This window comes from Microtus pennsylvanicus, chromosome 3, assembly GCF_037038515.1.
Source record: "Microtus pennsylvanicus isolate mMicPen1 chromosome 3, mMicPen1.hap1, whole genome shotgun sequence".
Classification (NCBI taxonomy): Eukaryota; Metazoa; Chordata; class Mammalia; order Rodentia; family Cricetidae; genus Microtus; species Microtus pennsylvanicus.
Window position 1 is genome coordinate 24,076,481 of NC_134581.1, and position 27,701 is coordinate 24,104,181.

The 27,701-nt window shown below is 37.9% G+C and overlaps 1 protein-coding gene across 3 annotated transcripts in view; it reads left to right on the forward strand.

The window, feature by feature from the left end:
* The window catches only part of Armc8 (armadillo repeat containing 8), a 93,092-nt gene that overhangs the window by 8,449 nt on the left and 56,942 nt on the right, over positions 1-27,701 (forward strand). For all 3 annotated transcript variants that reach the window (XM_075964885.1, XM_075964886.1, XM_075964887.1), the window contains exons 2-5: positions 9,800-9,876; positions 23,038-23,109; positions 24,209-24,351; positions 24,594-24,691. In XM_075964885.1, coding sequence (XP_075821000.1) covers positions 9,800-9,876; positions 23,038-23,109; positions 24,209-24,351; positions 24,594-24,691 — 390 coding nt within the window. The remainder of the gene's footprint in view (positions 1-9,799; positions 9,877-23,037; positions 23,110-24,208; positions 24,352-24,593; positions 24,692-27,701) is intronic.

Below are 27,701 nucleotides of genomic sequence, written 5' to 3' on the forward strand. Positions count from 1 at the left end.
ACGATTGCATTGGCTGTCTTATTGGTGGCATGTGAATAACTTAGCCAATCCAGAAAGTATCTCTGTCTTTGTGATACTCACAGTCCTTTTAGCCTCTGGTGCTATCAGAGACAGTCTTTATTCTTTGAATTGCCACGTTATGGTGTTTTGCACCACAGGTCTGTGTAGCTTGTTCACTCTGTCTAGGGGCATCACCTAACACCTAATTTTTTTTTTTCTTAAAAAAGGTGAAGGAGCATTCAAGATCAAATAGACCTATATGACTTTTTGTGACTTGGATTTAAAAGGATAGACATCATAGTGTTTGGTTTAGAAGTACGGATGCTACTTTTTTTTTTTTTTTTGGTTCTTGTGAGCACTAAAGCAGTTGTTAATAGTGTATATCAGGGCTGTAAAAATATATTATTAAATTAGAAACTCACTACAGAAAAAAAAAGGTGCTCCTCATATGACCTTTATTCTAACTGTGCACTGGCTTTTCTATTGTGAGAAGTTCTGTTGTGTATGAGTAATAGAGAATATTTTACCTGGAAAGACGCAGACAATCTTTAGTTCATTCTTGTCAACTTTTATTGGGGAAAAACTGAGAACTGGATGTATTAACTTTTTCACTGTGGTATGCTGAGTGCCCAGCTCAGCTCTCCAAATTCCTACATTTTAAAGTATGAAATTGGGGCAATGAGCTGGTTCAGGGAAGAGGCCCCTGCTACTAGGCCTGACAGTGTGGAGTTTAATCTCTGGGAATGACTCCTGCAAGTTGCCTTTTGATCTTACACATGCACCATCATGTGTACTGTGGTATATGTATGTGCCCCTCCATAAATAAATGAAAAAGCCCAAAATTGTGTTCTTGGATTTATAGTTTAGGAGTTTTTTTTCTTTTTTTTTTTTATTGAGAAAAGGAAAAAAAATAGTTTAGGAGTTTATGTCCACATTTTATGAACACTTACTGAGATACTTCTCATAAACTCTGTTGATGTATAAAGCCTGGTTTTCTGTATTCATTGTGAGATCAGGGTTCCAACATAAAAGATCAAAGTTATGTATTTGGTATTTCCATGGTGATGTTTTGAATTAAAGCAAATCATATTTTAGTGGTCTCAATTGCTAGACAGATGGGGCCCAGCTCAACTGCCAAGTGTCGTTTTAGAAACTGTCCGTTACTTAAGGTTTTAGGAAAGTGGAGTTTTGATTAATCTGGAAGGAAAGGATGTTGTGAAACTTTAGAAATAACAAAGAATAATCTTGTAAGAAAAAAGCCTAAGGATAAAAATAGCTGCAAATGTATTATGTGATCAGGAGGCAGAGGCAGGCAGATCTCTGTGAGTTCGAGACCAGCCTGGTGTACAGAGCTAGTTCCAGGACAGGCTCCAAAGCCACAGAGAAACCCTGTCTCGAAAAACCAAAAAAAAAAAAAAAAGTATTATGTGAAGTGTCTGAAAAGAATATTATGAGTTTGGTTGGGTCCTAATGGACCAGAAAAGCATAAAGCAAGACAAACATAAAACAAAACACAAAGCCTTGGACTTAAGTAGTATGGGGCGGGGCAGCATTTTTTTTTCCCTCCTTTTGGAAGTGAGTTAGAACTTTGAAATATATAGTAAGAGCAGGATAGTGATCTACACATGAAATGTCTATCTTTGTTAATAATGTACTTTTTTGGTAGTATTTCAGAAGAGTCTAAGTTATTCTCTCAAAATTAGGGAAGACTTATTTAGCATTTAGTTTTGTCTGCTGATCTGATAATTTTTTTTGTCTGAAATTAACTATTGGGCAGAGAGATACTTATTTTCCCATAACTCTTCAAATGATAGTGAGGAATGAAGTAGTATTAAGGTTTTTAAGTCTTTTATGTTCTTAAAAGAACACAACTTTGTTGTAAGAGCCTTCTTGTTTGATTCTGGCTGCCCAGCAACTCAGCCCGGAAATAATCACACAGAAACTATATTATTTAAATCACTGCTTGTCTCATTAGCTCTAGTTTCTTATTGGCTAACTCTTACATCTTATTTTAACCCATCTCCATTAATCTGTGCATCACCACGAGGTCGTGGACTACCAGCAAAGTTTCAGTCCTCAGTCTCCAGCAGCAGCTCCGTGGCTTCTCCCTGACTCTGCCTTTCTCCCTGCATTCATTTTAAGGCCCTCCACCCCCAGCTCTGTTCTCTCCTCAGGCCAAGTCAGTTTCTTTATTAACCTATGGTATTCACAGCATACAGAGGGGAATCCTACATCACAACCCAAACCAGGAGAGAAGTGTATAATTTGAAAAGAGGCATAGTTTAGTAAAACACCGCTCTCAGTATTGGTTTTCAGTATTATTGAGTATTGAATTCCTGGTTTCTCCAGGGACAAACATAAGCACAGTAAGTCCAGGGCTTTAAAATGAATAACTGAGAATATTTGACTGATCTAAATAGAATTTCTTTGATATTCCAGGATATTGATGTAGTGACAGAAGGGTGTTAGTTGTTTTTGTTGTTTTTCTCAGATGTTTTTGGAGACACTGGAAACTCATTTTACACTGTCTGGGGGATGGAAATGTGTTTCTGGGGTTCCCTCTTTGACTGGGTGGGTCATTACAAGCCATGGCAATTAGTTGTTCCCAGCCTTACCAAACTCACTTTGTAGTGATAGATGTTTACATACTGATACCTTTTGTTTGTAAATGAAAGTGTTAGCTGTATTCGTGTATAACTTGAAAGTTGGCATAATAGCCTCACTCTAGTAAATGAAAAAGAAAACTGATTTAGGATGCCATGTAAAATTGTAAATATGCAGGTGTATTTATACCAAGAATAATTGTTTCCAAATGTGCTTATTAACTACTTATGTGACAGGCACACTATAGACTGATAAAGGCTTTAAGATTACTTAAATGGAATCCTTAGTGATTTTTATGTAGCCTCTGTAATGTCTGAATTTTTGGTAAAAGGTCCTAATAAGACAAAGTATGACCTTTATAAAGGTGCTGCAGTGATTGTACATTAAGGTAAAACAAAATATACTTTAGGTTTATATGTAGGATGGAATTTGATTCTAAGTTCAGATAATTAAGACTTTTTTTGTTTTATCTTGGTAAATGGATAGTGTGGATGTGGGGAGGTGGGATATAGGTGATGAGCCTGCTATCTCATGGCATATACCATCCTTAGTCCTTGTCAATTAGATGTCAGGTGTGTTTTTACAGATTTATAAAATACAGCCTAAGGAGTAGTTTTACTTTGGAACTACTAGGCTTTCCAAATGGTGTATATAGCTTTTTGGCTCTAATTCCCATTGCTTCCAGCTTGTCACAGTGTAGTTACAATAGAGGGACATGAAAATAGAAGTGTATGTAATCTTGAAGACATAGGTAGGTACTGTTATCTTTTTTCTACTCCATCTTCCCGATTGTCTGAAGAACCATTTAAATCTTTGTTGTAACTTCAAAAATTGTTTTTTTTTTTTTTTGGGGGAACAAATAAATGGGAACACAAAACAAGTATTAAAACATTTTAATACTAAATTGTATTTTCTTTCCTAAACATACCTTGTGTGTTATTTCCCCCTCTTCATCTGATAAGTTAATATTAGTCTTTTAGATTAATTGCCCTAAATATTATCTTTCAACCCTCTCCCCTTTTTAAAATCGTGGGGGTTTTTTTGTTTTGTTTTGTTTTGTTTTGTTTTTTAAGAGAGTTGCTTGGTTTTGGTTTTCAAACTGTCTCAATATTAGTTCTCATTGGCCTGGAACTTACTGTGTAATCTACCTTGGCCTTGAGATCACAGAAATCCTCCTGAGTTCTGGGCTTACAGGTTTGGGCACCACACCCAGCTTCTGTTGACTTTTACATTGACAGTCTCTCTTGCTACAAGTCAGCTTGTATTTCACTCACTTGTGCTGGGACTGCATTGTGGGTAGGAAAGCCTGTTTTATCTCTCTTCCCAGCTTCCAGCACAAGGCCTGGGAAATTAGTGATAGGAATGGATTTCAAACTGCAGTAAGTTTAAAATGGAATTCTCTTCAGAGTTCAGATATCATGGGTTTTAGTTTGTATTTTTTGTGTCTTTCTATAAACGTGTCTTCCTCTGAAATGATAAACATTGTGAACAATTTGAAGTTTCTATCATTTTTTTTATTAACTGCTGTTAAATTTTGCTTAGTTGTCATTGGTTTAAACTTTCATTTTTTTATGGGATCAGAATTCCACAATGAGGGGGAGGGCGCTGGAGTGATTAAGAGCACTAGCTGCTCTTCCAAAGGACCTGGGTTCAATTCCCAGCACCTTCATGGTGGATCACAGCTGTATGTAACTCCAGTTCCAAGGGTTCCAAGGGATCTGACACTCTCAGTGCGGGCAAAACACCAATGCTCATAAAATAAATATAAATAAATCTTTAACAATTCTTTTTTAAATTTATGTATGTATGTATGTATTTATTTATTTATTATCTATACAGCTAGCCAGAAGAGGGCACCAGACCTCATTACATGTGGTTGCTGGGAATTGAACTCAGGACCTTTGGAAGAGCAGGCAATGCTCTTAACCATTGAGCCATCTCTCCAGCCCAATCTTTTTTTTTAATATTTATTTATTATGTATACAATATTCTGTTTGTGTGTCTTCCTGCAGGCCAGAATAGAGCATCAGATCTCATTTCAGATGGTTGTGAGCCACCATGTGGTTGCTGGGAATTGAACTCAGGACCCTTGGAAGAGCAGGCAATGCTCTTAACCGCTGAGCCATCTCTCCAGCCCCTGCAGCCCAATCTTTAACAATTCTACAGTAGAATCTTTTTTTAAAAAAAGTCTTACATTCCTGAAGACCATATGAATTAGAAGTTCAATAAGAAAATGTGTTTTAAACTGTAACATACTAAAAATGTGTTTATTTTTTGCCAATTATGTAGGTTCTGAGATTCAGCTGCTGTTACTTGAGGACAGGTGTCCTTGCCTGAAGTTTGACTTTAATCATGAGTATGAGCAACTATAGGGCATTAGTAGACTTAGCCAGTTGTTCATTTTCTTTTCATAATACACACAAGAAAATAGAATTCTTTAGAAATGAGTAGTATACATTCACCGTGTATAGGGGATTTTTGTATATTATCTTATTTAAGCTATACTCTTAGCTCTGTGTAGCTATTTTATAGTAGATACAGTCACAAAATTTATTTTTTTGTCTGCCAAATTATCTAATCTTTTTATTATTATTCCTTGTTTTTTGTAATTGATTTTTGTTGAACTCTACCACAAAATTTAATTTTGTACACACTTACATAGTGGTAAAGCTAGGGCTCAAATAAATCTTTGTTTTTTTCTACTCCATGGCATAAATAATATTATATTAACATAATTGTAGAAATAAAAAAACCTAAACAGCAGGAGAATAAACTAAAGAATGGGCAGTATATTGAGCAGATATTCCTTAAAAATGAAGCACAAATGACCAGTAAATACATGAAAGAAATGTTCACCATCAGGGAGAGGCAAATAAAAATGACATTAAGGTCCCATTTTAAGCCAATCAGAGTAACTATCATTAAAAAAAACATAAATATTGATAAGTGTGGGAAAAAGAATGACTGTCACCAAGAAAATGCAGATATTTATGTGTGGGAAACAGGAACCCTTATACACTGTAAGTTATTCCACCTACTGTGGAAATGGGTAGGGAGGATCCTCAAAGAATTAAAAATAGAATTACTATATGATTCAACTATACCGCTCCCAAGTGTGTATTCCAGGGAGTCAAAGCTGTCTTTCTGTAGAGATACAGGCATACTCAGGTTGTGTTGCAGACTAGGAACACACTGACAGCATGGGTAAAGACAGTGTAGAATACACACACACACACACACACACACACACACACACCTATTTTTTTATTCAGCCATAAAGAACAAAACTTGTTATTTACAGGAAGATGGGTGTAACTGGAGATCATTCTGTCAGGTGAGATAAGCAAATTCATAAAGCAGAAAAAAAAACCCATGAAAATAAAAAGGGAACCGTTACAAGCGAGAAAGGGAAAAGAAGCGGGTTTAAGAGAAGATAATAGAGATGGGGTCTAGATCAAGGTATCTGGTAGGAAAGTGTCACAGTGAGACTCGTTGCTCGTACAGTTGTGTGCCCCAGTGAAAAGTAAAGAGGCTAAAAGTAAAACAACACATACGAAAGCAGTAATAAACTAGAATAACTTTGATATCTTACTAGCTATAAACATCTTTCATTCTCTGGTAAACTAATAGTTTAGCTTATTTAGCTCAAAACTCAAGTTGGATACTTCTCTTCATTTATAAGTTGCCTTTATTTATAGCAAGTCTGGGCTTTAGCAAACTGTCATTTCAGACTTTTCCTGAAGAGTTTTATTTATTTATTTTTAATTGATTTTTAAGAGAGAATGACTTGAATTTCTCTTGTTCGTGGGTGGCTCAAGAGGTGCACTTAGAGCCTGTTCTGGTTTGCCTGTTAAAATCTCTGACCAGTTTTCTGAGCTATTGAGGAGATGCTTCTCTTTTATTGCTACTAAAGAAGTCTAAAACCTGGGTGATTGCACAGGCCAGGTTGTCTCCAGTACTCTCAATTTGTTTGTGTTCTGTGCTGATTATTAATTTCTTTTTTACCTGTAAGCAAGTCATTCTGATTTAAATGATACATCAGTACATTTAAATATCTGTTTGTGTGTTTTTGTGTTTGTGTTAGATATGTGCCAAAATTTAGCTGCTTAAAAACAATATTGATTGTCTCTGAGTTCCTCACTTGGGCTGTTTTATAGGGATTCTCAATCCTAGTATATCTGAAGCCAAAACTTTTATTTGTGATAGCAAGTCTTGGAAGTAGTGTGCACTTTATATAGTGCAGAAATAATTATTAGAAATACTTGGTTTTTATTTCAGTTTCCCAAAATTTACAACTGAAAGGGGAGACTCACATGCCTACAGGGAACTCCAAATATTCTGGAAAGTTTCCTAATAATGGTTTTAAACTTTTTAAAAACTTTTAATTAGTTTTAAAATTGATAAAATTCTGTTTCTGTCCATATTTCATATGATAAAAACAGCCATGGGAGGCTGGTGACCGCCACGCTGACACAGCAGTTCTTGCCCAACATCTGTGTAGTGGATCCCCTCTCCACTGCTTTCTCCTTTGCTCATTCTGCTCCAGCTATAGTGGCCTCCTGTTCTTTCATTGTGACAGACACAGTTGTTTAGAGCCTTGTGTTTGTTTCTCTCTTTGTAAGGACCTGCTCTTCTTTAGGCCTGTACTCAAATACCACCTTCTTATCATTACTTGGTACCTGGCCTCATTATCTTCATTCTTCTCTCTTCATTCCCAGACTGCTTCCTAAAGCAACAAGAACTATGTGGTGAGGGGACCCATCTACCGAGAAAAGCAGTGAAATGCAAGAATTGCTCCATCAGGCAAGGGCATGAATATGTAGGAAGTACTCATGTCCTCTGTTTGCTTTCTGTCATGTTGGCTTAGGGGATTATCTTTTTGTGTACATGGTTGACTACTTACTATTGGAAGCTTCTTAGAAGGCTCTTCATTCAGTGTCTTTGGCATCTTCTTTGCCATGGAACAGAACTTTCAGCAGAAGGCAATGTGAAATGCTCAGTGAGAGCCACATCTCAGCTACCCTTTGTCATTTATAGGCTGCAGTCTTCTCTAGCCTCTCTGTTCTTGCTCAGTACCAGCAGCTTGACAGGCTACTTGTCAGTGTTGGCTTTCTAGGTTCTGTGACTGTGATCCTGACAGTGACTGTCTTCCCATGTATCCTCTCTGCTGCACAGCACTCTTTTTCTAAGACAGTCCTTCCAGTGTGTTACATAAACTTCTCTTTTCTATTTCTAGTAGAAAACACAAAACTGTAAACCGTGGACATGAGTTCTTCATCTTTATTGTGTTCCTCACTACTGTGCTTGGTGTGTTGAATGAACCAGGCACAGAACAGGAAAGAGTTGCTCTTACAGGAGGGAATTTTGAATAGCCCAACAATTTTGGAAAAGAATTACACAGTTGGCCAGGGAAAAGGGCACACTCAAAACTTTATCATTTAAAAACTTACTAGAAAGCTGTGGTAATCAACACTGGTACTGACACAAGACTGTAGATTAGTGAAAATGAAAAACAGAAATAAATCAACTTGTGGGCTTCCCTCAGACCCTGTAAATAGGATTTTTGATCAGGACACCAAGACAGTCAATGGATAAATAGTGTCTTTCCCCAAGAGGTACTGGGACAACCAAATATTCACACTTTTTTAAAAGTGTGAGGAACTCATTTGAGTTAAGATATATCACCTATGTACCATAGCTTTTCCTTCAGTTGGTTTTAAACATATTGAGAAGCAACAGAAGACGCACAGCTGTGGAGTAAAGGGGTGAACTGTAAAACCATATGTCTGCCTCCTGGTAGGAGAGTCTCAGAGTTGGAGAAATCCGGAAGAGCTCACTCTTGGAAAGCCAGGAAATGGGTGGGAGATGGGGAGGTGGCTTAGTTGGCAAAGTATTCACTTCAAGAATGAGGGCCTGAGTTCACTGAAGTAGTGGGCATGGTGGCATACGCTTTAATTCTAGCACTGGGGAAGTGGATCAGGAGGCCCTGAAATTGGTAGCCTCCAGGTTCAGTTAGAGACTCTCTCTAACTTAAATGGTGTGGCATAACTTGTATGTTTGTTTTATAGATTTGCGTAGTTTACCCTAGCTTAGAATTCTTTTGTCATGTCTGTGTGTCTGTCTATTTCTGTTTTATGTGTACAAATGTTTTTCCTGCATGTATGTCTGTTCATCACATACATGCCTGGTACCCACAGAGGTCAGAAGAGGGTGTCTGATCTCTTAAAACTGGAGTTACAGCTGGTTATGAGCCATAATGTGGGTGCTGGGAAGTGAACCCCAACAAGTGAAAGTGCTCTTAACTGCTGAGCCATCTTCCCAGCCTTGTGTTTGTCATCTTGGTCAGCTTGGTAGCAGTGATGTTTCCTGTGTCTGTCTGAGGGATTTCCTTGGAGCTCTGACCAGGAGCTGTTCTCCTATAGTGGGTACTAGACAGAAGAACGGGCCCTCAGTGTCACTCACAGACATATGCAGCACCCAGCTGTCAGTGGAGCGCATGCTTTCGTGCTGACAGAGCTGGTGGGACTCGGGTTAGTTTCTAGTGGAGCCAAGTGTTCTCTTTCTCCCCTAACCTACAGGTTTTTCTCAGAGAGATTTAACAGACTAATTACAAAAAATAGTATCCTCCTTTAGTTCTAACTTTTAAATGAACCAAGTTACCCTGTTGATTCCTCAAACTTCTTTACCAGTTTCAGTACCAAGCTTAAGAGTGTTTCATGTCATGGACTTTGTTATTGTTTTTTTTCTTTAAATTGGGTGGGGTCTTAAAAATGTGATTGACTGGGCTGGAGAGATGGCTCAGAGGGTAAGAGCACTGGCTGCTTTTCCAGAGGTCCTAAGTTCAATTCCCAGCAACCACATGGTGGCTCACAACCATCTGTAATGTAATGAGACCTGGTGCCTTCCTTGCCAGCAGTACATTGTATGCTTAATAAATAAATAAATCTTTAAAAAAATGTAATTGATCACTGGCATCTTGAGCTGAATACTGTAGTTTCTAGTTATTTTGATAACTAAGAGAAAAAAAATTCCCTGCTAACATAGCATTTTAGGGAGCAAATAAAATGTGTTCTGGAAGGAGCCCCATTCACTTCCTTGAGGTAGACTATTCAGCTATTTGGTGTTGTGGGTTAATTGCTCTATGATTTGTGATTTGCTTGGCTTCAGATGTCATTATTTTTCCCCTACTTTCTAGGAAGTAACAGCTAGCAGTCGCCACTATGTTGACAGGCTATTTGACCCTGATCCCCAGAAAGTTCTCCAAGGTGTCATGTAAGTAGTATGCATTTAAGACTTTATCAAAAAGTCTTGTTTGTCTTCATGTTTTGATCTGTCAAATAATATAATTATGAAAATGCAGGTATAACTTCTTTCATTTGGCTTTATTTATGTGATGGATTGCTTGATGTTCATGACAATATTTTATTATATAGATTGATCTGTTGATAGTTATTAACTAACATGATTGACTTCATTTTTCTTCTAGAACCCTTGTTTTCTGTTTTAAAATCTTTCCTTTGGGTAATGCTTTTACTTTTAATATCTATGAAAGCAAGGTAAAAATTGATAGCTAATAGTTGGAAAGCAGTGGGAAAATAGGTTAGTATGATTTTGTTGTTTTGTTTTTTTTAAATTCATCAACTGTCATCAGAATTTCCAAGTGATAAAAAAGCTAAATATCAACATTTAGAAAGCAGTCCTTAGAAAATTTAAGCTCTTGATAACAGAGAGCATGGATAACCTTCTTTAATGAGGGGAAACATTTTTAATCAACACACTGATTAAAGTTGGACAAATGGAATAAGATTTCAGGTAACTGAAAAGTGAAATTTTTGCCCTTTTGAGGTTCATAGGCTTTTCCTTTTAACACATTAGTTCTGAGCAAGGAGCCTTAGGCTGCTTGTGGAGTTGGGAAGCACAGGACTTACAGACCTCTGCAAGGCTCAAGGCTCAAAAGAGGGTTAGGATGAAAATGCCTTTGGGGTAGCCATCAGGCCACAAGCAGATAACTGTCCTTCCTTTCTTCTCCCTTACTGATATTTTCAGTCAGATGGTACTTTCAGCTTTATTCTTGCTCAGCCATGTAAGCTGAAATGCTTTGCTTATTTTGATTATAATTCTTTTTTAAAAATAGCGACATCTGGCTGGGTGGTGGTGATGCATGCTGTAGTACTCTGGAGGCAGAGGCAGCCAGATCTGTGTGAGTTCAAGGCCAGCCTAGTCTACCAAACAAGATCTTAGACAGCCAGGGCTACACAGAGAAACCCTGTCTTGAAAAACAAAAATTACATGTATGTGTGTGTGTGTGCCTGAGTATATATATGTGCATTTTATGTATGCAAGTACCTGCAGAAGCCAGAAGAAGGTCCCTGAAATTGGAGTTATTGGTAGTTGTGAGCCACCCAATGTGGGCTCTGGGAACTGAACCCCAGGCCTCTGCAAGAGCAGCAAGTGCTTTTAACTGCTGAGCCATCTCCCCAGCCCTTTGACTATAATTTTTATTCAAAGCTAGGGAAGCTGGCTAGTGAGTTTTAAGAACTCACTTAAAATTCTTGACAGTATTTTTGCCCTTTGTTTTAGAGAAACAAGAAGAGACGATACCCCTCTGCCCATGTTAACTTTGCTTTTGTCCCCTTAACTTAGAGAATCTATGACAATTTAATCAGCTCTTTTAAAGACTAGTTTGAATGTTCCCAGAAAAAGTGGTATAAAAGCCTCCATTGAGTTTTGGTTATGACTATATAGGAAAATTAGTTAAGATGGACATTTAAATACCATAGCTTTGTAGGCAAGACAGACACTCCATGAAATAGACAGCTCTGTAGATAGAGAATACTAAATATTGCTTAGGATTCTTCAGTTTAGTTTAAAATGCTCATTGAGTATTTAGTATATATTAGAAGATGATACTTTCATTATTATTACTGCTTGTTAAGAGAAAGCTAGATTTACTAGTCAGTGATCTTACCTGATAAACTTGTATTCTGGGTCCTCTCTGATGTGAGTAATTAAACTCAGGTGCTACTTGTCACTTCAGGAAAATTTTAGTTTACTAAAGACCACTATAGCTTTCGAAAAGTTGACAGGTCAGAGAGTCAGAGCGATGAAAGGACAAGGGAGCACTGCATTGTAGCCCGGCAGCTTAGGTGTAATGTGATAGATAGCCTCAGTGCCTCTTGGAAAGCTGGCGAGGCTCAGACACGACTAGCTCTCAGGTTAGGCAGACAAAGGGTATTTGTTTATATGAGGGGATGGATTGAGCATGAGCATTGGAGTTGACCAACTGTAGGTTAAATCCCTGATTGGGACATTTCCTGGTGGGGTTCTTTCCAATCTCTATGTTTGGGCCAATTACTCAATTTCCTTGAACCTTTATTTTGTCATCTTAAAGAGAAAATAACCACCTGCCAAGTTGTTGTGAGAAGTATCTCAGAAAAATAAATTTCAGTGCCTGGTGTTGTGGTTACGACCCATTGTCATTTAAGTGGTCAGCTTTTACTGGCCTAGTTAAAATAACTTTAAAAACCGGGCGGTGGTGGCGCACGCCTTTAATCCCAGCACTTTGGGAGGCAGAGGCAGGCGGATCTCTGTGAGTTCGAGACCAGCCTGGTCTACAAGAGCTAGTTCCAGGACAGGCTCCAAAACCACAGAGAAACCCTGTCTCGAAAAACCAAAAAAAAAAAAAAAAACTTTAAAAATGGTGTGAAGGGGCACTGACGTCCCTAGTCTCCCCTCTGCTTCTTGGAGGTTTTTTCTCTCTGTGTGTTTGCTATATGTGTGTTTCCTCATTCCTAATAAAAGCCTTTCTTCAACTGATGAGAAAAAAAGATATGAGTCTCTTCAGAAAAGAGAAAGGAAAGTTCAAGTTTTAAAAAAATCAGAAACAGTACAGTTTGAACTGAAGAGAAGAGGGAGAGGAGCTAGAGGACCTGATCGGGTGAGAGTGCTCCCGTGCCAGAGGTGGCTGCTCACATCTGCTTACAGCCTGGAAGGAACATGTCACCAGCCATTGTTTGCCACTCTGTTTCAAAGTGAAGCTAGTCTTACAGAGGCATATTCACTGAGGTTTTAATAAAGCTTTTTCTCTACGTACAAATATTTATTTTTCCTGAACAATGTTACTGTCTGAAAATTATAACAAATTATAGAGTAAAAAGTGAATTATAGTTTTAACATTTTATTTTTAGATACATTTGTTCAGTACAATATTGATAGAGAAAAAGGAAACCACAGTGATATTTAGGAAAAGGTGCTCATTTTTATAACATTATATATGGAGTCATATTGTATACAGTAGATATCTATAGGAAAATATCTAGAATAGAACCAACCAAAGAGAACCTTTTAGTTTTAGGTGAGGAACAGAAACTGAAGTAAATGCTTATATATGCAGAATCCAAATGGAGAAACAGAAAAGACTGATAAGAACTATAGCTTAATCTACAATTCAACAAAGTTTTATTTTTATAGCTCCATTAAATTTGTTTTTCTCACAAAAGATTATGAATATAAATAACATAGGAAAAACAAAGTTGAGGAAATTAAACGTAAGCTGCTCGTAGATAATGCAGAGCATGAAGGAGCATGTTACCTAGTTGGTGATTGCAGCCGTATTGGAAAAGTTATAGTAAGAATTGGTACTACTTGACAGTTGTTAAAGAATGAATCTTTTTTATTTTATTTTATTTTGAGTTTCTCTGTGTAGCCCTGGCTGTCCCAGAACTAGATCTATAAACCAGGCTGGCCTTGAACTCAAAGAGATCCTCCACCTCTGCTGGGACTCAAGGTGTGCACCACTGCCGGCTACATCTTAAAGTCTAATGTATATTACTTGGTTTGTTTTGTTTTTAGAGACAGGGTTTCTCTGTGTAGCTGTGGTCTCCGGAACTTACTCTGTAGACCAGGCTGGCCTTGAACTCAGAGATGAACGGACAGTTATCTAATGTAACTTTTCCTTAATAGTATAACATTCAGAATAAATTTGAATGATCCTACTGTATCAAAGACTTGAATACAGAACCCAGTCCTTTTTTTCCCCCTAAAGAGCCAGTTTCAAATGCATAACTGAACAGAAGTTAGGTGTGGCATGAGATGTGCAGGTGGGATGGTACTCCTGTAGGCCATGAGTTATGGTGGAATTTACAGCTGTAGAGGAAGCAGGCATACCAGACAAACTAGACTACATTGCAAATACTGAGCTTTCTTTAGTATGGAGATCAGTATATGACTAAACAATTGTAGCTATAGAACACAGAAGTAATGAGTACCCATAATTCTAGTGCACAGGGGCAGAGGCAGGAAGAACTTGAGTTGGAAGCCAGCTTTGGCTTTAAAAGAAGTTCAAGGCCAACCTGGACTGTGTGATCCCCTGCTTCAAAACAACAGCAGTAAACAAAAGACAGTTGCAGTACAGTTTTTGGCAAGGTTATTGTGGTATTGGTTCAGATTATCTTAAACTCATAGTTGAAGTGTTCAAAATTTTGTAGATCATGAATCAAAACTATTTAAATGTTCCCCTTTCTTCCCCGATTTACCATGTGTTCAGAACATGTAAATTAGACTCCTGATCTGGTTTTATTGTCATGGTTCTTTAAAAGAAGATCAGTTGATACTCCATGTGACCCTGCATTTATATTCCTATGTTGAAAGGCAAAGGTGATCCGAACAAACATGGCTGGCTCTGTAGTTTCAAGGTTGAGTAGAATCAGATCTGGCCTAGATTCCTCAAGGAATTCACAGGTAATTGTCAATGCCATAGTGTGATTTGTGAGGTTCTCACTAAGATCCAGTTTCTGAAGTGCTTTCTAAAGTATTTTAGTGTACGACTGAGATGAGATGGTTTTGGTAATGATTACTGTTTTCTGGCTCCAGAGAACAATGTCTCTGCTTTTGATATAGACAGGGTCTTCTTTTATTTGCTAAAGGAACCAGAATTAGTAGTTCACATAAAAATTAAGTATTTGCTTCTTGAGAATTTTTAAGGTTACAATGTTAACTTTTTGGTCAATAAATATATAAAGCAATAGTATACTAGAAGAGCAGTGTGCTAGAATAATCCTGAGTCTTAAAAGTGGTGTTCTAAACGGAACTTAGCCTGGGAGTTACAGCCGACAGTGGGATTGCCATAGTGCCTTAGCTCAATTTGACATCATCTTTGCTAGCTATAGAAAGACCTCTTTCTATGTGTATATGTGTAAGGCTGACTGTGAAGGCCTGCTATGTACTTGTTTATATCTAATACATCTTTTCATATGTACAAGGTACCTGTTTGCTGCCACATTATTCTGTAATGTATTAATATACTCTTTGATGTTCTTTGGAATGGTTGAATTTAAAATGTTAATATATTTCAAAATGTCGAACATTTGTTGCAAAATTATTATTATGTTGTATACTTTTGTTTTTTGGAGAAAGTAAGGTGATTTGCAGTCATGTTGGTAGAACAGAGTTAGATCCAGTAAATAGTCTAATTTCTGAGGCAAATATTTTTCAGAATTGTTCATTCATTAGGGAGAAATATGATCAAGATATATTGTATACATGTATAAGATTATCAAAGATAAAAGAAATTCTAAAAATACTTATTTGCTACTAATGATTTCTAATGCTGTAGAAAATTATATATTTACTATAAAATATTTTATGTAAGTTTTTAAGAAATTACATTTTAAATATCTGCATCACAAAGTAATTTATAAGGATGAGCAAAATTACTGCCAGTTTTCAGGCCTATTCTGTTTGCAAATATGGTAGGAATATGGTTTGTGTTTAAGTTGACTTGAGCTGAGCTTCCTATGAAAAGTTTACTGTCTTGACCTGAGGATGCAGCTTGGTGGTAGAGGGAAATTGTTTAGCATCCACAAGACCCAGTTTTATCCAAGAACTGGAAAAATAAATTGATTCCTGATTCAAACTTACAATTTCATAGTGCTAAATCATCATTGAGCTCATTTTAAAATTGTCTTTGGTGCTGAGGGCTGATTCTAGTTGAGCACTCTCCCTCGTCCCTGAATTCTAACTAGCATGGCAGCTACAAATGGCTAGTTGTTAATCTGAAATATAAATATTGTTTAATTGGGATGTCAGTGTATGCACCTCATTTTCTAACCATGCTTAGAAATTGAAAGCTCAGCCAGGCACGGTGGTGCACGCCATCAGTCCCAGCACTTAGGAGACAGAGACAGGTGGATCTCTGAGTTTGAGGCCAGCCTAGTCTACAGAGTGAATTCTAGAACAGGCAGGGCCACACAGAGAAACCAACACACACACACACAAAACCCAAACAAACAAAAAGCAAAAAAGGGGGAAGAAGTTGAAAACTCATCTTGGATAATGTAATAAGATATATTATATTGCCTTTTTTTGAAGATTATTGTAGGTGGAGCGCGGGGGCTGTGTGCCGCCTGGCTAGCTTAGCCCCCCCGAAATAACAACACAAACTGTATTAATTGAAACACTGCCTGGCCCATTATATCAAGCCTCTTCTTGGCTAACTCTCACATCTTGATTCAACCCATTTCTAATAATGTGTATGTCACCATGAGGTTGTGGCTTATCGGGGAAGATTCAGCATGTCTGACCTGGCAGCTTCATGGCGGGCGGCTCTCTGACTCTGCTTTTCTTCCCAGCACCCAGTTCTGTCTTCCCCACCTACCTAAGTTTCTGCCCTATCAAAATGCCAAGGCAGTCTCTATTCAACCAATGAAAGCAACACATCCTACACCAGAAGATATTGTTTTATTCTTAGCTATCCACAAATATGTGGCATTTTTCCTTCTGAATTTACAGCTTATTGTCTTTAATATGTCTCCATATCGAAGTGGGCCAAATTTTATACCAGAGTGTAGTTTATAGTACCCAGGCTGTTATTCGGCTGTTTCTTACCATTTAGAACAAAAATGATTAGAAAATAGTATTTTCTTCTAAGCGAGAGCTGTCTCAGTAACTGAGATATAACACTGGTTCAGAATGAAACTGGTGTAGCTGATCTTTCATCTGGAATGCCAACTTTAAATTACTTTATTTTTAGATGATGATAGGTTCAACTTTGCGCTATTTAGAAATAAATATAGGCTTATTCCCGATTGAAACTTTGTTTCTTCAGCCGCTCTAGATTCCAATTACTTTTTTTCTTTCTTTTTTGACACTATTTTAACAGCAAGGTGTGTGTATGTGTGTATATATATATATATATATATATATATATATATATATATATACTGTTTATCGTCTCTCTGTGTTCTGTTTAAATGTCTGCTTGGTAGGCACCATACATTGTGTTTAATATTTGAGCCCTTTATCTCTAATCTTTTTCAGAACAAAGAAAAAGGAAATGAAAGTAAAAAGTTTGATCTCCATGTAATACTCTGTGTTTCCTAAAACCATCCATTGCTGTGCAAAATTGAGATTGTTCCTGAACTCTTTACCTGGCAAGTGCATTAAGGTGCATTTGTAGTATTTTATTTTATTATTTTTTAAAATTTATTTATTTATTATGTATACAGTGTTCTTTCTGTCTGTTTGTCTGTATGCTTGCTGGTCAGAAGAGAGCACCAGATCTCATTAAAGATGGCTGTGAGCCACCATGTGGTTGCTGGGAATTGAATTCAGGACCTCTGGAAGAGCAGTCAGTGCTCCTAACCTCTGAGCCGTCTCTCCAGTCCCCGTGTAGTATTTTATTACCGACTCCTCCCATCTCCCCAAATGGGGTATTTCCAAAACATGTGGTTTAAACTTTTCTACCTGAGTGTTCTTCTGTTTTCCTTTTGTTTGTTTTGGTTTTGTAAATATTTATTTTTGACAGTTTGTATGTAAACAACTTACCTTGATCATACCCCATGCCTAGATATTCTTATTTTAACTTTAACTTAGTATGTCTGAAGTCAGAGTAGACCTTTGTTTTCTGAGGGATTTCTTCTTTAGATTCTTATGTTTTATTATCCCCAAACATGAAAGAGTTTGTGTACCTGCCAAGTGCCAGACACTATGTTGTGAGTGTACATAATAGTGAATATAGCTTCTGTCTAGAGGATTCAGAAGCCTAACAGAGTCAAGTAACTACAGACACAATCAGTCTCCCTTTTACCTGATCATAAAGTCCCACGATGACGACTGGTGTCATTCACTTAGTTGCCCCTCTGGACTTCTGGCTTCTCAGTGCACCAACCTATCTACCTTTAACTTACCTTCCTTAGGCACTGCATTCTTCATGCCACTTCTGTGATCACTTTATACAGAACACTGTATACATAATAAATAAAAAGTCACAGTTCCTCCCTAGTCCTCCGCTAGTCTCTCTCTTCTCCCTGTCACTTTGGTTTCACGCCACCCTAAAGTGAGCCTTCTTTTTTCAGATTATGTTTCTGCTGTCTTCACTCCCATCATAATCTGCCAATAGGCTTTTCTTTTGCTCTTGCCAACTGCTTGCCCAAGTTCTGACCATTTTCTACAGTTCAAGTTAGCTCCTCCCATTGCCTCAAAAATCTTTCAAGTTTAGCATCTCTTTTTAAACCTATACTATAAATACTAAATTTATAATTTGGCTGACCTGACACTGTTAGTAATATTTTTTGTTTCTCCAGGGAGATTTTAGCTCTTCAAAACAGGCATTGCATTGTGTGATATTTTGTAACTTCCAGAACACCTAGTACAGCACTGAACTTGAGAACTGGTTGTTGACTTTTAGAAGAATATAATCAGGCATACCCTTCTCCCAAGCATCAATAGATAAGATAGGCAAGAAATTATTTTCTTTTGATCTCCTGGGAAAAAGATGTCTGACTAAAAGTTAAAAATGCTTTTATTTTGTATATAGACATAGAAAAATAAAAAGAAAGATACCAAATTTAGTTTTTCATCAGGTTGCTATAAACTCCTTATGTGTAGAAGGAAATGGAAAAAGCAGTCATCTGCCATAGAAGACATGAATTGATTCTTTTGTTTAGTTTTTGTTTTCATAACAGTTCTCCCTGAGTAGTCCAGACTAGTCTGAACTTACTATGTCGTCTAGACTGGTTTTAAACTCATGATCTCCCTGTTTCAGTCTCTTCAGGTGTAAGCCCCAACCCTGTTGTCACCCTTGGATCTGTCCTTTAATATGGGGTTCTTAAAAATAAGCAAATACACAAATCTGAGTTTCATCTTTCTTGTGGGGTTACTCTTATTCATGGCTGCCATGAAGACGAAACAGAACAGTAGGTGTGGAGTGCTATGTAAACTTGGAAGGTAGATGGGGTGGGGAGGTAGAGGTAGGTGGAGGTAGATCTTGCATAGCTTTGTTATTCTGAAATCTTCATTGGGTTTGCTTTTTATGAAAGTATTTCTCTGGCATACATTTTAAAGAATTATTATAAGTAATGATCCTTATAGTAACATCTCTGATATTTCCAGGTCAGACTTACATTCTTGTCTGTAAAAGGGAATCATAACAGAGTGAAGAGTGTTCTTTAATTAAAGGCTCCCAAAGAAACACCTACCCAAACCTGGAGCTGTCAGGTCATCCTGTAGGGAGTGACAGTGACCTCAATATTAGAGCAGAAGACTGAGGACAGGGATGAGTAGATGATGACAGGCAGACTGACAGACACTACTGTCCATAAATGAGGTGATTGTCATGTCTGTCCTGACAGTTTCATGAACCTGCTAGGTTACTAGAGTAACAACTGAATGTATTTAATTTTCTGGCTGTTAACATTTCTGTGCAACATGGATATATTTACTTACTGAAGCTAAAGCAAAAATCCCTTTTTTCTTAAACATTGATAACAGACTAGTAAGAGAATTAGAAAATTGGTTTTGCTAGTTTGTTTGTTTTGTCTTTTGTCTGTAATGCACTTTACTTTGGTTTTGGATATTTGGGATGTCTCTACAGACTAATATAGGGATAGACATCTCATTTTTTGCTTAGTTTGGGAAGGGGAAACAAGGAACAAGGATTGAGAGTTCTATAGTAGAAAACCTAAGTAACACCTGGCATGACAGAGACTGAGCAGGTGGGTTCTGGGTCGGCGAGTGTGCTGCACTTAGCATAGACTGAAAGAAAACACCAAGGGATTTGATGAAAGTGTGTGACCAACTGGTGGGTTAGTGTGGCAGTGATTCAGAACTGTCTCTAAGGAGAAAACAGTAGGCTTTGATCAGGAAGTAGGAGCCCAAGTGTACAGTCTTCACTAATTGTTCTTTATTGAGGCTTTAGTATTCTACTGTTGTATAACTGTATGTCAGAATTTGGTTTAAAAAAAAACCTTAATGAATAGCGTTAAGCCTAATAGCCTCATAGTGAATAGTTAATTATCTGTTTTAAATCATCCAGAAGATCTGAGGGAAAGTTTATAGATAGGGTTAGATCAGTCTTTGTAAGACTTACCCTCAGATATTGAGCTAATGGAAAAGCGAGGAGTTTCAGTGTTTGCCTCAAAACATAAAACTATCAGAAATGTGTGGTGACATTAGCTTTCAGTTCATCTCTAAACATAAACGATCCCCTCGTGATAGCTGAAGGATTGCAGAAGAAGGCTAGTTAACCCTTGATGTGTCTTCATTAAGGCCTTGGGCAGGTTAGGCAAGCTGTCTGCCATAGAGCCATACTCCCAGCCAATAAATGTGGTTGGTGTTGGAAATACATATTTGTTGATTTTTTTTAAAGGTTGCTTTCACCTCCCCTTTCCCCCATTTTACTACCAGATCATGTTTTGCTAACCGTACAACTTTTTCTAGGATGGTAACTTTCAAGGTTACAAAATATTCTTATATATAATAGACCTCTGCTATCTAAAACAGGGACAAAGTGTCTGGGAGAGCTTATTTTGTGAAACAAAAGAGATGAGTGAACTGCAAACCTGAGCGCTACTAACAGTGGTCTTAACTTCCTGATCTAATTTCCCCTCATTATTTGGGAACTGTTATACTATCTTTTAGACTCACAGTATCAGCACCAACTTAATACACTTAATCCCCAGAAGAATGTAACACCTTCCCTGCTTATAGAGGTAAGATGATTTATAGTATAGTATAGTATAGTATAGTATAGTATAGAATATATGCTTAGGTCTACTGCAGAAACCTGAGGTAGTTGATTGCAAGAACTTCTAGGGTGTCCTGAGACAGCTTGTTTCTTGTGTTGATGACTCAAATACAGTGAGGTATTCCTGGACTGGTTCTAACTTCCCAAAATGCTGAACTTTTTTTTTCTTTGTATTTAACTCATTTAACTAGCAGAAGGACTGTGATCGACATAGAATAGACTTTTGTACATTATTCTGCTTTGTGCCCTGTTCCCATAGCAGTTTGCTTACTCTCCTGAGGAGAAGGGATACTTCTGCCTGCCTAATGAATGCCAGGGGCAAAATGCTTGCTTTCTTTACTTTAGCATAGTCAAGGACGTAATGAAACAGCTCTAAGACTCTCTGCCCTCTGAGCATACCCGGGCAAAGTGATGAGAACTCCTTAGTGTATCATCGGTGCTTCTCTGTCCCAGCTTTGAGTCCTGAGCTATTCTGGAGTAAAAACCTCCCAGAAGCCCAGTAAAGGGCTCTTGAGAAGTATGACCAACAGTCCCCTGGGTCTGGTGAATCTCAAATTCTTCTTCAGTTCCTCAGCACTGGCCACTGGAAGGTCATGCTGAAATAGGTTTAATAGATACAAAACAAGTTTCTTGTATGTACAGATGGAGCTCAGTTATACTCCAGAGAACAGCCATCTGTTGTTTCTGTTGATAAGGAAATAGTCTCTGCACCATTTTAAGGTTAGGTGGTTCAAAGACAGTGAAAGGGGAGATAGGAGACATGTGTACACAGTCAGATGGCCCACAAGTTTTTACCTCAAATGCTTAACTTTCGACTAAAAAAGAATTCTCTTTTATGTATGTGACATATACACTCCTGGAGGGAAAATGTCATTTGCTTTAAATCTGTACAAAAAGGGGTTTCCACTCATTTGTGGAAATGACTGGGAGTCTCCCTGGACATCCTTGTAAGAGTCTGAGTGCCCTTGGGTGTAGTAGCGCTCCTTCCCCACTGCAGAGCATTGCTCTTTAGGAAACTGCCCTCTTGTACTCTGTACCAGACAGTTCTTAGCAATTAAGGCAAGTACTTTAAAAGCATTTGATTGGTAATTTTGAGATTGTTTTGCCATATTTATATTTTCTGTACATATTCTTTGGGGCCATCCAAGAATATAAATTTATAGAAGTACTCTTATTTTGGAATACAATTTTACTTTGAAGTAAAGAACTTGGCTTTGTGTGGCTAGAATAAAAGCAAATATAAAAATATACAAAAATTAATGTTTTATCTTCTTAAAAGATAATTGGATACCTAAGCAAAAATACCAATACTATGTAGTGTGTTGTTTCTAACCAACATACTGCAAAATGTATGACCACAGCAGTACACAGAAAGGATGGAGACGGAAATGTATTCACCAGTCTTTTCTGATGTTTAATGGGATATCATATGAAGAAAAAATGTAGGAAGTGAAATATTGCATTGGAAATTTTAAAGAAGCCATCAAAAAACAAAATCAAACCCAAAAGGGATACAACTAATAAATTAATCAGGCAGATAAAATGAAATCAGAAGAAATGTTCAGGGCCTAGAGTGATTTAGAATGCTTGCTACTTTTCCAGAGGACTTAAGTTTGATGCCCAGCACCCTTGTTGGGCAGTTCATAACTACCTGTAATGCCAGCTCCAGGAGATGAGATACCCTCTTTTGGCCTCTGTGGGCACCTGTACTCACACACACACACACACACACACAGAGAGAGAGAGAGAGAGAGAGAGAGAGAGAGAGAGAGAGAGAGAGAGAGAGAGAGAGAGAGAGAGGAGAGAGAGAGAGAGAGAGAGAGAGAGAGAGAAGAATTACCACATTGAAACATCAATCAATATAACATATTCAAATAACTATTCCCCAAATCCTTGCCCTCCACCACTCATGATCATCTCCTTTATTCTAAGAATCTTCCTGTTTCCTAAGTAAACGCATGCTACACACACACTCACATGTGCACACACACACAGATATGAATGAAGAGAGGGAGGTGGAACAGAGTGCTCCTTACTACAAAGTTAGGTAGGTTCTATCGGCTGGTGGTTTGTCTTCTACTCCCAGAGCTGTATTAAAGGTGGCCTAACATACTCTTGTATTCAAAGGATTGTTGCCCATGTTAGAAGAAGCCATCTTGTTTTTAGTGGAAGTCTTTACCAGGACCGAGGATTTAGTATCCTTGCTGCCTCCTGTTGTACAGTCCTGTAGCCAATTAACGACTTACTCTGTCTCCTCTTTAGCGCTGTAGGTGGCAAGGGTGAGGGGTTGAGGTTTGTCACTCACTTCTGGACTTGCATAATCCAAGATGTTGCATGATAAAGTGAATGAGTTGGTTTAATAATTTCCTATGCTGTCTCAGCATATTTGTTTTTTTTTCTTCTGAATTCAGAGACATGAAAAATGCTGTAATTGGAAACAATAAACAGAAAGCCAACCTCATTGTTTTAGGAGCTGTTCCAAGGTATGTTTACTAACTTACTTTTCTTCCATTCATACCAAGTTTGTAATGTACTTCTTCAATTATAAGATGCCCCCTTACTTATATTCTTTCTTGTTTTTTTTAAATGCATTTTTTAAAATAAATGTTTTAAAATACAGAGTCATCTCTAAGGAAGCACATACACATAAACACAAGTGTGTGTGTGTCTGTGTTTAGGGAGCATCAGGGTTCATAGAATAAGGAAGCTAGTCATAAGTGGTGGAGGTTGAGGATTTGGGGAGTAGTTCCTTGGCAAGCTGACCTCAACTGGAATAGGATAATTGGGAAGAGAAGAAAGCTTTCCATTCATGAAGAACTTCACAAGGACTCTGAACATTTTCGTTACAAAAATTAGTAAGAAGTCATCTTAGAACTACTGCTCTGAATTCAGGGTCCATTTCTACTTTGCATTTAAGATTCAATAGAACTTGGCATTGGTCATATTCTGACCCACTAGTAAGTGGCAGATACCATGGAGCATGGTGCCGTTTCTGTAGAGACCACTTGCTTACAACTTTCAGGCTTATAGTTTGGTAAACTGAGATATTTATCTTGTATAAAATAAGTCAGTTTCAAGGCAAAGACAGGCGGATCTCTGTCAGTTCAAGGTCAGCCTGGTCTACAAGAGCTAGTGCTAGGACAGGAACCAAAGCTGCAGAGAAACTCTGTCTTGAAAAAATTTCTTACTTGCCTGTATTTCTTTATCTAGGTTAAAGCCTTGTGAGATTTCCCTGTCCATGCTAACTTGTCTATTGGTGTTATCCATGTTTAGTGCATCATGTGGTGAGACCTTATGATGTAGATCTGACATTCCTAGGAAACACAGTCTCACAAGAGCCTCTCTGTTCCTCTGGCTCTTACAGTTACAGTCTCTCTGCCTACTCTTGTGCAGTGTTCCCTGAGCCCTGGGTGCATGGGTTGCTGTAAAAATATCAGTTGGGAGTGTGCTTTACAACTCTGCCTTTTGATTGCTTGTGTCCACCATATTTTTTATTATGTGGGATATATTTCCCACACTGCGTTGTTACATTAGTTACCTTTGTTTTTCAGTTTGTTTACCAAGTCCCCCTTATTTTTTTAGATTGTTGTATTTGCTTCAACAAGAACCCTCAAGCACAGAGCTGAAAACTGAATGTGCAGTGGTGTTAGGGAGTCTTGCAATGGGCACAGAGAACAATGTCAAGTCTCTACTAGACTGCCATATTATCCCTGCCTTACTACAAGGTAAGTAGAGAACCAGTTTCTCCAATATTATATTTACACTACTTTAAATGCTGGGTGAAAGATGTGTCTCATGCTGGGCAGTGGTGGCGCACGTCTTATATTCCAGCACTCAAGAGACAGAGTTCAAGGCCAGCCTGGTCTACAGAGCAAGTTCCAGCATTGCCAGGGCTGCACAGAAAAACCCTATCTCAAAAAAACAAAACAAAACAAAAATGTGTCTCACATGTAGTTTCTTTTAATAGGACTACTATCCCCAGACCTGAAGTTCATTGAAGCTTGCCTCCGATGCCTACGGACAATCTTCACCAGCCCTGTCACTCCAGAGGAGCTATTGTATACAGTGAGTTTGGGGTATTTCTGAGTCATAGTTTGATTTCTTTGTCAATTTATTTTGAATTTGCCTAATGTCTCCTAATTCACTATGACTGTTAGATGTGGAATTATCAGCAAGTATTTGACTTTCTGCTTATTTGGAATGTTAAATGTTCTTGACTTTGTAAATAAGCAAATGACAGTTTACACACTTTGAGAACTCTTGTTTTTAAGTTGTTTTTATTGAGCTATATATTTTTATTCACTCCTTTTCCTTCCTCCCCCTCCTCTCCACCCTCTCCCATGATCCCCATGCTCCCAATTTACTCAGGAGATCTTGTCCTTTTCTACTTCCCTTATAGATTGAATCCATGTATGACTCTAGAGTTCTTTGTTGTCTAGATTCTCTGGGGTTGTGAATTGTAGGCTGGGTTTTTTTCTTCTTTATGTCTAAAAGCCACGTATGAGTGAGTACGTATTATATTTGTCTTTCTGGGTCTAAGTTACTTCACTCAATATGATGTTTTCTAGATCCATTTGCCAACAAATTTCAAGATGTCATTTATTTTTTATTACACTGTGTAAATGTACCACATTTTCTTTATCCATTCTTAGGTCGAGGTGCATTAAAGTTGTTTCCAGTTTCTAGCTATTACAAATAATGCTGCTATGAACATAGTTGAGCACATGTTCTTGTGGTATGATTGAGCATCCTTTGGGTATATATCCAAAAGGAATATTGCTGGGTCTTGAGGAAGGCTATTTCCTAATTTTCTGAGAAATTACCATACTGATTTCCAAAGCAGCTGTACCAGTTTGCACTCCCACCTGCAATGAAGGAGTGTTCCTTTTACCCCACATCCTCTCCAGCATAAGTTGTCATCAGTATTTTTGATCTTCGCCATTCTGACAGTTGTAAGATGGAATCTCAGAGATGTTTTGATTTGCATTTCTCTGATAGCGAAGGATGTTGAGCATTTTCTTAAGTGTCTTTCATCCATTTTAGATTCATTTGTTGAGAGTTCTCTGTTTAGGTCTGTACCCCATTTATTTTATTGGATTATTTGTTCTTTTGATTACCAATTTCTTGAATTCTTTATATATTTTGGAGATCAGACCTCTGATGTGTGTTTGGTAAAGATCTTTTCCCATTCTGTAGGTTGCCATTTTTGTCTTGTTGACTGTGTCCTTTTTGCTTCTCAATTTCAGGAGGTCCTATTTGTTAATTGCATGCTGTTTTTAAAGGCTCATGTCTGTGTTGATTAAATGTAAATTAAGGGAGAATGTTTTTCTAAATTAGGAAACATTTTGATTTTATGTCTTGGAGATTTTCTATCATAGAGACAATAGAGAATTCAAAAGTGTTAAATGTCAGGCAGCAGTGGGGTGTGGTGTGGGCAGCAGCAGAGCTGTTCAGTGTGCTTAGCTGCTGGATCATGGAGAGGTCAGCTGTCAGAACTGCTCAGGCATTAAATAGACGCCAGTCCAGTGAGGAAGAGTGGGGTTTCTACTTTGGAATCCTATTTATTGAACAGGTAACAGAGGCAGTTATGTAACTTTCTTTATCATCTGTGAACTACAGTACAGAAATTCAGTTGGCAGAGAGGAACACATGTGAGGAAATGGATTGGGGGTTGTTGGACGACATTGGGGAATCAGAGCAGTAGAAGAAAGGAAAGAGGGAGAAGCAGGTTAGAAGTGAGCAGAGTTTTGGAATCTGCCTCCTGCTCAGCATCTCTTCCATCTGCTCATTCTCAGCCTCTGGGCTCTTCTGGCTATTTTGAGGTTTTAAGTTTTTTTATTTTGTTCTTATCTACTCACAACAACACAATCGATCATACTAAGAGTGCTGGTCAAGGGCTAAAATTCTACTTTTAGGGAAATTACAGCCTGTTTCCCTACTTAGCCCGTTTATATCTTGGGTGTTCTTTCTTCCTCACCTTCTGGTTTTGTCTATAGAGCAGCATAATTTCTTTGAGAAATTAATTAGGTTGCAGCCTCTTACGTCCCTCCTCCACGCTTACAGAATCAGAATCCGTTATGGAGAACATCCTTTGGAAATTTGTGTGCACATTTGTCCATGAATATGGCTCAGGAATGTGGTCCACTTTTCCTAGAAAGCTTGAGCCAACTTTCCTTTTTTTTTTTTTATCTGGTTCAGTGTAAAAATACCCTTTCATTTTGTGATTCCCTTTGCATTACAAAAAAAAGGAGTCTTGGAAAGCTTTAAAGCAGGATTCTCTTTTCCTTTGCCACCATGTGTCAACAATAAATAAGCTAGCAGGCTTTTAAACTATTTTTATATGTGTCTGTTTTTGCCTGTGGAGTTCGTGTGTGTGTGTGTGTGTGTGTGTTTGTATTTGTATTGGTGTTTTTGCACATATGAGGCCATAAATTGAACCCAGAGCCCATACATTGAGCTAGCTGGCCTGTTTTGGAGATTACACTGTCTGTCCTTAAACTGGGATTACTGGTGGATGCCATGCCTACGTGGGTACTGGGAATCTGAACTCTGATCCTCCTGCTTGCATGGCAACTTGCGCTGCAGGCACTTTACCCATGGAGCCATCTCTCCTGCCCAGTAGTGGGCTTTATGTGAGATGTAGAATAATCATTTGAAGTGACCTATCTTGGGTACATTGAAAATAGCTAACTCGTAATAACTGTTAGAGGTCCTTACCATAACATCACAAGACCCCAAATGACAGATTTATTTTGTCCAACACTTCTTCTGTATAAGCCATTTAACATTATCTGTGTTAATAAATCACCTCTTCACTTTTTGGTTTCAGAACTGATTTCTTCCTACTCTTTGCTATGATGCTGTTTTATAGCAAGAACATTGGTTACTTACAGGAGAGAAATTAAGTTCCTTCTCTTGTATTTTATTTTCAAGGATGAATATGAAAATATCCTTAACCCCTGCTTGAATAGTTCTGATGGCCATGACACTTTTGTTTTACTGGTCCTTAAGGAGACTTTATTTAATACCATTAAGATAAGAAGCTTTGATATGTACTTTCTTGTAGAAAGACTTG